This window comes from Solanum verrucosum, unplaced genomic scaffold (assembly GCF_900185275.1).
Source record: "Solanum verrucosum unplaced genomic scaffold, falcon-dt-bn FXZP01000003.1, whole genome shotgun sequence".
Classification (NCBI taxonomy): Eukaryota; Viridiplantae; Streptophyta; class Magnoliopsida; order Solanales; family Solanaceae; genus Solanum; species Solanum verrucosum.
Window position 1 is genome coordinate 1,717,783 of NW_026020120.1, and position 12,226 is coordinate 1,730,008.

At 33.6% G+C, this 12,226-nt stretch overlaps 1 protein-coding gene across 1 annotated transcript; it reads right to left on the reverse strand.

The window, feature by feature from the left end:
* Window positions 1-4,590: 4,590 nt before the first annotated feature.
* On the reverse strand, window positions 4,591-6,705 carry LOC125825745 (pentatricopeptide repeat-containing protein At2g28050). Its single transcript, XM_049505057.1, has 2 exons — window positions 6,335-6,705; window positions 4,591-6,250 (listed from the first exon to the last, which is right to left on the reverse strand). The coding sequence occupies exons 1-2, from the start codon at window positions 6,703-6,705 to the stop codon at window positions 5,053-5,055; spliced, it is 1,569 nt and encodes a 522-aa protein (XP_049361014.1). The 3' UTR covers window positions 4,591-5,052.
* Between the last annotated feature and the right edge of the window lie 5,521 nt (window positions 6,706-12,226).

The following is a 12,226-nucleotide window of genomic DNA, read 5'->3' on the forward strand; positions in this document are numbered from 1 at the left end:
AATTTTAAAAGAAACTTCTGTACTTGGGGTTTTTAAAATAAATAATTTTAATTTAAAAGTTCTTCAATTTATTTAGAAGTAGGAGTGTAATGGGAAGAATTAAAACTCCCTATTTAGTTGGGTATTTTTTTTAAATTCAAAATAAAGATTAAAAACCTATAATTTTTTCCATACGTGGTTTATTTTAAAATAAATAATTATAATTTAAAAGTTCTTCAATTTGTTTAGAAGTGAGAGTGTAATGGGAAGTTTTAAAACTTCCTATTTAGTTGGATAATTATTACTATTTGTTTTCAAAATAAAGATTAAAAGGACAGGACATATTTAGTTGGCAGTTTTTAAAAAATAATAATAATGCATTATTATTAGTATTATTACATTATATTATTATTAGTAGTTTAATTTAAACAGAAGTCTATTATTATTATTATTATTATTATTATTATTATTATTATTATTATTATGATGATGATGATGATTATGATTATTATTATTATTATCATCATTATTATTAGTTTGATTATTTTATATATAGGTAAATATAGAACTTATAGATTATAGGTTCTATTAAGATAACTACTGATAAAATAAAAGATTATCAACGTTTTAAAACTTCCTATTTAGTTGGATAATTATTACTATTTTGTTTCAAAATAAAGATTAAAAGGACATATTTAGTTGGCTGTTTTTAAAAAAAATAAAACAATACATTATTATTAGTATTATTATATTATATTATTATTATTATTAGTTTAATTTAAATAGAAATCTATTATTATTATTATTATTATTATTATTATTATTATTATCATTATTATTAGTTTGATTATTTTATATATAGGTAAAGATAGAACTTATAGATTATAGATTATATTAAGATAACTACTGATAAAATAAAAGATTATCAACATAGTTTTTCATTGATTATAGGACTCCGTAGTAAAGGATGGAGAGTTATGAAATTGTTTTATCTAAAACTATTTTTTCCATTAATGTGTGTGTGGGAACTTTTAAACTAATAATAATTAAGATTAGACTAAAATATATAATTATGCATAAGAAAATAATCTGAAATTGATTCTGTTTTCACACATATTTGTTTTTTAGTTAGCTTTTTAATAGTTAATAAATTAATTTTATATAACACATAAGTAATAACAATAGGTTTTATGTTTCAAGCATGCATTTATAATGTAAATATTTTATGCAATTAAAATTAAACTTCAATGAATTAAAGAATAAAATATTGAGAACTTCTTAAATTATATATCAATTAAAATGAAAATAAATTGTTAATTGGTATGTTTTTTTATTATTTTTTTATATTTTATATTAAACTTGTGTGTTTTTATGTCAATTCACAGTTTCTATTGCATTACTTTTTTTTGTTAAATTTCAAATGTCAATTTTTATGTTTTTTTTTTACGAAATACAGTTTTATAATATTTTATTTTTAAAAAATACTGCAAGTATAGGTACTTTCATTACAAAATACAGTTTTATAATATTATTATTTTTAAATACTGCAAGTATAGGTACTTTCATCCCAAACCCATCCTGTTTTAGGATATAGTCTTCTAGCATTGATAAGAAAAGCCTAAACTAAAAACAAATACATCACTTACAAGTAATTAAAAATAAAAGTAGATATCAAATACCGAACTTTTAATCAGTAAATCAAACTTTGATTTAGTACGATATTCGGTAATACCATATTGGAGTTGAAGCCGACTATACTATAAAGCTAATACTATTGCTCCAATTATTTCTGTTTTTCAATGTGAATGCACGATATAATAAAAGATCAACAAATAAAAAGACATCAAATAAAGCAAATTGACACAACTAAAAGAGATATGTGCCTCCCCCAAGGCCTAGCTCGAGTGACAAAAGGTGGAGGATTTATGGCTTAGGTCGTAAGTTCAAGCGCCACACCATGCAAAACGAAGCTCGATATTTAAGTGGAGAAGGGTAGAGGGGCGGACCCATTATCCCCCGAGTCTAGAAGGCACTACAAACACAAATGGACAACCAATGCGAATTGTAACAAAAACATTTGTGTCTAATCTTTTCAGATTCTGTGATTGGTCCAAAAGGCAGGTCACAGACGAATTTCTCAAATATAAAAAAAAAAAAAAGATTCTAATGTTTTATGATCAAATGTAATGCTATTGAGTAGTAAGTAATAACTAGGAAATACTACCCACTACAACATTGTGAATATTTTATCACTTTGTCCAGTTGATCAGAAGTCAACACATAAAAAGAAGAAAATCAAATGACCATTTCTTTTGTTAACGCATTTGGATACATATGTATTTGGGTTGTTTATGTTAAGTCTTTTAATTTTCTCTTTGGAGTTGTACTGATGGGCTTGTTGATATATGACCTTAATTAAGTAAATAATTCAATATTCGAAAACATACTGAATTTTAAATTACTAATGTCTCGTACCAAATCTAACTCCAAATATCATAATTCTAAAATTTTACTCTCCAATATCGAATACTAAATAACCAAAATCCTCAGTTAGAATTTCGATATTTTATGCCCAGCCCTAACTATTCTCTTGACAAAGATCAAATCTAATGTAATTGCAATAATCCCAAATAGTTTGAAACATATGAGAACTACATAAGCATACAACTGAAGTGTCGAACAAATGCAATCAAATTCACGATATCACAGAAGGCGAGGAATGCTTACATGGATATAGCTAGAGCTGTCAAAATGGGCTGGTCTAACCCAACCCAACTCAACCCAATTCTAACGGGCTACAGAGTTAAATGGGTTGGGACGAGCTGACCATTTTAATTAAATGACCAATAAAATAATAGCCCAACCCAACCCTAAGCGAGCCACGGGTTGGGAAGGGTTGGTCCTTCAACCAAAAAATGACCAATATTATTCTCTTAGAAAGAGTATCTAAGAGTATCGAACGTTGACGTCTATGAACACGACATCAATACATACAATTTTTTCATTAATGAATCACACACTTCGATGAATACTTACAAAAATACATTTATGAATCACACACTTCGGTGAATACTTACGAAAATACACAATAGTCAACGTAAGATTTAGCGAAAAATGTTGATCATTCCACCATTCCTCCCACAAAAAACTAGCTAGTTTAAAAGACTTGATTTTTTATTTTTAAAAAATATTTATTGATAAAAACTTTACAAATAAAACACTACTAAAAATATATATAAAAAATATTTTAAAATATTCATAGCCCACAGGCTGGCCTCTGAGGCTTGCGGGTTGAGCCTACGAGGCTAGCGGGCCAAATGAGGTTTGGCTAAAAAGCCTCGTTCCTAAATGAGCCAAAAAAAATTAGGCCCTTCCCCACTTAATTCAAGGATTGGGTTGGGCCGACCTAGTGGGCCAAGCCCATTTTGATAGCTCTAGATATAGCTCGATAGTAGTTAACTGCACCAATGAAACCAATCTAGTGAAACCATTGTTCAAACTTGCTGGCATAGTAATCCAACTCTCCTTCAGAAAGCCCCTATGAAAGGGCAATCAGAGCATCAGGGATAGCCTCAAGGCTTTGCCTTTAGGTAGTCGGCCCAACCCATTTTGATAGCTCTAGATATAGCTCGATAGTAGTTAACTGCACCAATGAAACCAATCTAGTGAAACCATTGTTCAAACTTGCTGGCATAGTAATCCAACTCTCCTTCAGAAAGCCCCTATGAAAGGGCAATCAGAGCATCAGGGATAGCCTCAAGGCTTTGCCTTTAGGTAAATAAAAGGGTACAGAGTTGCGGTATGACAACATTTTCTTAAGAACAGACTTAGCACCAATTGGAGCAAACTGAGCTTCAATTTCACCTGATACCTGCAAGGTAAAATAATAGTGGATATTTTGCTGCTGAAATTACCAATCAAAATTTAATTTCAAAAAACCTAATCCCTTATCAAACAAGGTGGTCTACAACCAATAGATCACTAGAAAGAGGAGCAAACTCAACTTGTTACCGCTAAATAGATAAGCCAGGGACAGACCCAAAATGGGTCCTGACTTTTCAACAACGAAGGCGAAAACGTACTCTTTTCAAGTCAAAGTCAAAGTGGACTTTTTTATGGAATGCGGTTAGAGGGTTAAAATGAAAATTAGGGGCAAGTTAGTGGGACTGCCTATGTATTTGGTCAATAGTATTCTTAATATTATTATTGACAAGAGTATAGACACCAAGTTTAGGTACGGATTATAGATAAAAAGTACTAATGAGTCGTGTCATACGAAATTTAGGCTTTGATTTGACTAGGGAAAGAAGGGAAAAGAAGGGGAGATGAGAAAACAGGCAAAAGAGTATAAAAGCTTTCAATCCTTTGTTTGGCTCGTATAGAAGACGGGGGGAAATGAATGAAGAGGAAAATTGATTTACCTTCAATACACAAGTAGTGAATGTGAAGGGACAACGGGCAAGCATATGGTTTCCTCATTTCTCCGAACAAAAAAGTAGAGTTATTTATCCTTCACTTTCCCCCTCTCCGTTTTCCTTTTCGGTGTCTTTCCCTGATTCCCAAACAAACTGTTCCACAGATAACCAAGAATCCATCATATCTGAACTAGGTATAATCAGGTTTTTTTTTACAACACACTGGCAGTCTGTCAGATACACTAAACAAATTGGAACATACACAACTGAATTTTTGACACATTTTGAGTATGGTATATCCCGTGTTATAGCCCTTCGTATTGTGTCTTCTTCTTAAAAATAATGACTGTTTTTTCCCATCCAAATCTCCATTTAAAAAGAATTAAAATTTATTCAATCTTGCATCAAAGAAATGAAAGCTTCTCTGTATATGGTTGACGAAGGAAAATACCTCCCAAGGTGATAGTTGACAACCCACATCATTTCCCAGCCTGTTTTCTCGTCCAAAAATCCAGCACTATCATGACAAAACCCGCACCCCTTGACACACAAGGCAACCAACGTCCTCAAAACTTTCCTTCAGTGCCACATCATCATGGGTTCTTTTCAGTTAGGATGCATGTCTCCTCCTTCTCTGAACAACAAGTTAAGCAGCATTTTACTTTATATACTCGTTTATTACTGCTGAAATGTTAGTCATTTCAGCAGAATGTGCATCCTCGTGCTGTAAACTAATCGTATCAGAGTAAAAGGTTGTTTTAAAGCTGTTCTCATTTTCTTTGCGTTTGTGAACCAACTTTTCAGAAACTGAATTTCTTAAATAATCGACCAGTGGAATAGTAGCTAACTTCTGCCTAGATACACCCCTTTTGATTAAAGGTGTTAACCAAGATATTGCCTTTTCAGTCCGATCTAACTTGAGTAATCCATCAATTATCAGCTCATACACAAACGTATCAGCAATGAATTCTCTCTTCTCCATCAATGCAAGTACGCTAACAGCTTCCTCAATCATTCCAGCCTTGAAGTAACAGTGAATTAAGATGTCGAACATACTTCCATCCAACTCAATTCCCTGGCCCAGCATTTTATCTACGAGCTCTTTTGCTGCACTTACCTGTCCTTTATCACAAAGTCCTTTTACCAAAACTGAATATGTATCACAATTAGGGCAGATGTCTTTCTCAATCATCTGCCTGAACAATGAAAGTGCCCTTTCCATATTCCCTAGCCTGCAATATCCCTTAATCATCAAATTATACAAATGGATATCCACTTTAAAACCCTTGACATACATTTCCAAAATCAATCTCTCTGCATCATCAATCTTCCCACTACTCAAAAATCCATCCACCAAAAATTTGTAAGTCTCAACATTTAAATCGACTTGTTCCCTTTTCATCAAGGCCAAAATGTTGTTCATTTCTTCGAAATTCCATCTCCTAGCACAAGCATCCACCAAGGTATTACATGTAATAATATTAGGCTTCACCCCTTTAGACAACATTTCCTCCACCAATTCTCTAGCCTTCTTTATCTCCCCACTCTTACACAATCCATCTACCACGACCGTCAACGAAAATACTGAAACCTGAATACCTGATTCAACCATTTGATAAAAGAATACCAGCGCTAACGCGATCTGATCACACTTCAAAAGATTAATCAAATGAACAGTACATGTTCTCTCATTAATCTCAATTGCATTTAGTTTCATATACATGAAAATCTCTAAAGCCTCGTTGAATTTTCCGTTATCAGATAAAGCTTTAAGAAGCAAATTGAATATTTTCGAAGCAAACTTTGATGGAGCATTGTGATTCTCAAAGAAAGAAGCTATAACAGCAAAAGGGCACCTGAAAAATTTCAATTCTTTAAGCATCAAAGAAGGAACAATGTTGATTATCAAAAAGTAAAAAGCTTTAACAGTAAAAGGGTACCTGAAAGTTTCAATATTTGGGACTAAAACTAAAAGGGTCTCAGCATCTTCAAAGTATCCTTCTTTGACAAGCCTGCAAACAAGTGTCAAGTGGGTTTCAACACCAATCTTGAAAGTAATGAAAGATTGATTAAGCAAAAGGAAATTGAAGAAGTCGAGGCATTTAGGTGTGTTGATATGTGGGTCAGATAAAATAAGGAGAATCAAATTGGGAGTGAGGTTGGAGAGAAGAGTAGAGGGTGCAATGACTATGGGGCTTAGCACTGTATTGATAATGGTGTCTGCAATTTTTGCTCTAGGGTGAAGACGGGGATTTAGGATTTGCCATTTTTTGAGGGTTCTTAGGTTTTGAAGTACCTTGTGGAGTGACATTTCAGAGATTAATTTGGGACTTCTTTGTTTCAACTTTCTTTGGATTGGGCGGAGAAAATCAATGTAATGTTTAGGGGCTTTTTAGCTGAAGTAGACATATTACTGGGCTTTAAGTTTATATCTTATTGTCAAACTATATAAATCTCACTAGTTTGAGTCTTAATTATTAAAATTCCAAATAGTTTCAAATATTAGTTTTTCTATCATAATTTGTCTTAGGATACATGAGTTTGAATCCGCAAGATATATTAATATGCTGAATTCTAAAATCGAAATACATAAAGTTGTAACTGATTTCCATAATTAGATGAGTAATTGAGATACATAATCATTATTTGTAAGATACATGTATTCATCTATTTTAAAAATCGAGATGCACAATTTATTACGTTAAATTAAAGGGGTATAACTTATTTACTCAATTAAAACATTAATTGATGAATTGTGTATAAAATAGGGAAAATGCACAAGTACCCCCTAGACTATGGCCGAAATTCCAGAGACACACCTTAAAAAAACTAAGGTCTTGTTACCCCCTGAAGCCACCTTTTTTTTTTTTTTTGTAATTTTGGGCACCTTGTTGGCTTACGTGACATCCAATTATCTCTCACTCGTCTCAATTGCGTGGAGTCACGGAGTGTGCCACGTAAAACAAAAGGTGTACAAAATTATAAAAAAAATAAGTTCAGGGGGTAATAAGACCTTATTTTAATCAAGGTGTGTCTCTGAAATTTCGGTCATAGTTTAGGGGGTACTTGTGCCTTATCCCAATAAAATATGGTATAAGCTTAACTAGTTTAGATGTGCTTACTTTTTGTGTGTGAAATTTGTTTAGAAACTAATTACATGTTTGTATCTGGTATAGATTATGGTAAATTTAACAATATTGTTGGAATACCATCAGATTGAATAAAAGATAACACGGGTCTAGGGATGGTAAATAGTTGGATTTAGTTGAATTTGGATGAATTGAAAAATGGTTTGAACAAAAATAGGTAATTATCCAATTTGCCCATATTCTATATGGGTAAATATGATTTGTGTAATTAATGGATGGATGTAACGATTTATTTGGTCGTTTTGAGTAATAGAACTTTTTATTTCATAAAAGACTCTTTTGATAGGTTTTAAATGAGTATTTTAAACTATTCGTAACTATAGTTATATGATTAAGGGGGTAGTTTAAATAATTAATTTAGTTGATGATTAAAAAAAAACATTAAAATTAGTAGGGGGCACTTTTACCATTTTTATAATTAGTCTTTTAATAATAGGATAGTAAATAATCAGTAGAAGAAAAGAAAAGTGGGGAAGAGAGAACAAAGAGAATGCAGCGACATCAAAGATCAACTGTGCATTCTTTTGCGGGTACGCTTCTGTGTAAATAATTAACTACCGAATTTTTAATGAGTATAGTGCTTCTGTAACAGCAAATAGATGGAATTAGTGATTTGGATAGTGGTTGTTATAAGAGAATGTGAGGTGGAGGATATATATATATATACGTACACACTTGATAGAGAATGAATTTGGGGGACAAAGTGTGCATATAATAACTATCTAATGATTGCCTAAGGATTTATAAGGAAATTAAGGGTTGTATGCCAAATTTTCCAAGTGTGAGTTTTGACTTGAGTCGGTGGTGTTCTTAGGCCACATTGTTTCTGGTATAGGAATTCGAATTGATACTCAAAAGATTGAGGCAGCGCAGAACTGGCCAAGACCCACATCTCCAATTGATATTAGGAGTTTCTTGGGATTGGCTAATTATTATAGAAGGTTTGTCGAGGGGTTCTCATCTATTTCGTCTCCGTTGACAAAGTTGACTCAGAAGACAACGAAGTTTCAATAGTCTGAAGCTTGTGAGAAAAACTTTCAGGAATTGAAAACGCGGTTGACCACTGCCCCAATGTTGACCTTATCGGAGGGTACACAAGGCTTTGTTGTGTAGTGTGATGCATCGAGAGTTGGAATTGGTTGTGTTTTGATGCAGAATGACAAAGTTATAGCCTATGCCTCCAGACAACTTAAGATTCATGAGAATAATTACTCAACCCATGATCTAGAGTTAGTTGTTGTAGTGTTTGCCTTGAAAATATGGCGTCACTATCTCTATGGTGTTCATGTAGATGTGTTCACCGATCACAAGAGTCTTCGGTCAGAAAGAGCTTAATCTCAGACAGAGGAGGTGGTTGGAGTTACTCAAGGATTATGACATGAGTATTCTCTATCACCCAGGTAAGGCAAATGTTGTTGCTGATGCTTTGAGCAGATTATCTATGGGTAGTACTTCCCATGTTAAGTAAGAAAAGAAAGAATTGGCCAAAGATGTGCACAAACTTGCACGATTGGGAGTCCGATTGATGGATTCCAACGAAGGTGGAGTAGTGGTGATGAATTGAGTTGAACCATCACTAGTGTTTGAAGTGAAGGAGAAACAAGACCAAGACCCTGTTTTGCTTGAATTGAAAGCAAATGTTCATAAGCAGAAAGTGATGGATTTCGAACAAGGGGGAGATGGTGTATAGAGTTATCAAGGTAGATTGTGTGAACCAAGGGTGGATGATCTCCAAGAGACAAAGAAGCCCATAATTCTAGATACTCTATCCATCCTGGTTCCACAAAGATGTACCATGACTTGAGAGAAGTCTATTGGTGGAGTAGTATGAAGAGGTGTATTGTAGAGTTCGTCGTTGCTAAGTGCCTGAATTACCAACAAGTCAAGGTAGAGCACCAAAGGCCCGATGGTATGGCCTAGAATATAGATCTTCTGGAATGGAAGTGGAAAATGATTAACATCACTACAACATTTTAGGCATGCGGCCACCCCAGTAAAGTGTAGCCTAAACTATAAAAAAGTGTGGCCTTTGATAAAAGACTTTTGGACTTTAAGCAACGCTTTTTAGGGGATGGCCTAAAGATGCGTAACCTTTGACTTTAGGCAACACTTTTTAAATGTTGCCATCACAGCTACACTTATAAAGCGTAGCCAAAGAGGTATAAGGGCACGCTTTGTAGTGATGCATTAGCGACACCTTTTTTTTTGTTATACTACACTTAAAAGCGTTGCCTTTGCTTTGTTATTGGTCACACTTAAAAAGTATTGCCTTTTATATCTCATCTAGAGCAACACTTATAAAATGTAACTTTTCTTATGTACAAGATAACATTGGACGTCCTACATCAACACTTTTGAAGTGTGGCAATGTTGTGTAGAATTTTGTAGCCACAATTTTTTATTTTTAAGAATAATAATTTTTATTTTCATATATTCAATAATCACATAATTAAATATACAAGTGACCTAAAGCACAAAATTAACTAATAATTAAATCGAAGCTATATGTTTCAAATAAACTTCGAGAAACATGTCTTGTACAACCAATACTTAGAAAGTGATTGCTTAAAGATCTCTATTATCAATAAATTCCACAAAACCAAATGCATTCAAACATATATGACAATAGTACAAAAACTCTTCATCGTTCACTACAATTGATTGAGTTTACTTCTGATCACAATTCAAATTCAATTACCGACAATTTCTTGCACATTCAAAATAAAATTATAAGTTAGTGAAATAAATCATGTATTTAATATGCTTAAATTCACAGTAAGCCAAACCAATTCATAACAATAAAGATGTGGAAGTGAATAATTGGAGAGTATTCATTGAAAGCCAACTAATTCAAAAATGGACTCCTACTTTTAGGCCTGAGGAGCAAACACCTATAGTCCCTATTTGGGTTTCTCTACTGGAGCTACCTTGGCATTGCTATCACAAGGACATCTTGTCAACCCTATTGAGTTCCTATTGGCAAAGTTTTGTACTTGGACACTACTTCTATCCAAAAAACTAGAGGAAGTGTTGCTAGGGTCAAAGTCCAAATCGATCTTACCAAAGAGAGACCTCCTCATGTGTGGATGGGGTTGAATGAAGAAAATCTCAACATAGGGAGGTGACAAACTATTGAATATGAGCATATTCCGGTTTACTGCATGTATTGTAAACACCAAGGACACTTGTTACATGTCTGTACTATTAAGCAAAGAGATGAGGAATTTAAAAAAAGAAAAGAGTTGGAGGCTGATAGGAAGAACAAAAACAAAGGGGAACAAGGCAAACAAGATTCCAGAAACCTGCAAATGCAATACACAAATAGAGAGGATGGAAACACCACTTCACAATACTAGCAACACCAAAAACAAGGAAATAACAACAAACCAGCTAATGAAGAATGGCAGACTCAGAAGAGGAGCTTACAGGCCAGTTCAACATAGCATGGACAGACCAAAATCTCCTAAGGAAACATTGCAGCAGCAATAGACTCATCACACATGTATGACTACTAATTCTGCACTCCCTACTTCTAATAATTTCATTGATCTTTCTATGCAAGATCAACCAAACAATCAAGAAGGAGCTGAAAATTAGAATTCAAAAAATAAGGATACAATAGAGACACAAATTAATAATAAGTCAACCACTGACTTACCTTCCACATCCAATCAATTGTCAAATAATTTTGAAAATCAAAGAAAAAGGATCACAGGTATTGACTTTACTACTCCCTTACCCCAGAACCCCCTTGTTAATTGTTTGGATGAGACTGTTGAAGTTATTGGAGGGTTGGAAGGAGGGTGTCAAGAGAACACAACTAATTTGCAGGATGGGGTATCCAAATGGGGGAATATGTCTCATGTTGGGCATGATAACACTCACATTGACCATAGTCTAGACCATAGAGCCCATGCTACCCCTCAGCATCACATTCAAAATAAACAACAAGTTCCAGACAGGTCTTAGGTTAATGCTACAAGTCAGGGTCAAGTGCAGAAAATTTAGGACAATAATGATAATATTTTAGGGAGGCAAGATCTTATTACTCCTACCAGTGAAACAAAGAAGAAGGATCATCCAGGCCCTACATGTGATAACAGTCAGCAGAATGGGAAAGATAATGATCAGACTCCTTCCAACAACAAATCAAAAGGTAAACCAAGCAAGAAAAAAGAGAAACAATTAAAAGAAGACAACAAAAAGAGGCTGAGATACAGGGTACCAAAGTACAGGAAAGACATATTCCTAGAAACAAGAACCAGCAGCAACAAGATGACAACTCAAACCACATCAGAACAGAGCTTAACTAGCACAAGTGACAACAAACTCACTCACAAATTACAACAAAGTCTCTAACCTTCCAAGAAATCTAAAAGGGACAACTTTAACTATGAGAATCAGTTTAAGCAATGAAAACTAAAACCATCACTCACAACAACCATCACAGTTCAAAGCAGTAAAACAACATGGGAAAAAAGTACACAACTACAACCCAAAATTACTAGAGTTCTCCTTCAACACAATACAACACTCATACAACTAAAAATATAATTTTTTTTAGGTATAGAAGCTAAAGGAGACAATGAGTGACAAAAACAAAGTACAGACTGAATTTTCAAAGATTCAAGATAGTAAAATAAATTCAGAATTTCTTTACCAAGAGCACCAGCTCAACTAGAA

Coding starts and splice junctions, on each gene's coding strand:
- LOC125825745 (XM_049505057.1), bottom strand. CDS start 6,705: ATGTCACTCCACAAGGTACTTCAAAACCTAAGAACCCTCAAAAAATGG. Junction 6,251..6,334: donor CCAAATATTGAAACTTTCAG/GTACCCTTTTAC, acceptor GAAATTTTTCAG/GTGCCCTTTTGCTGTTATAG.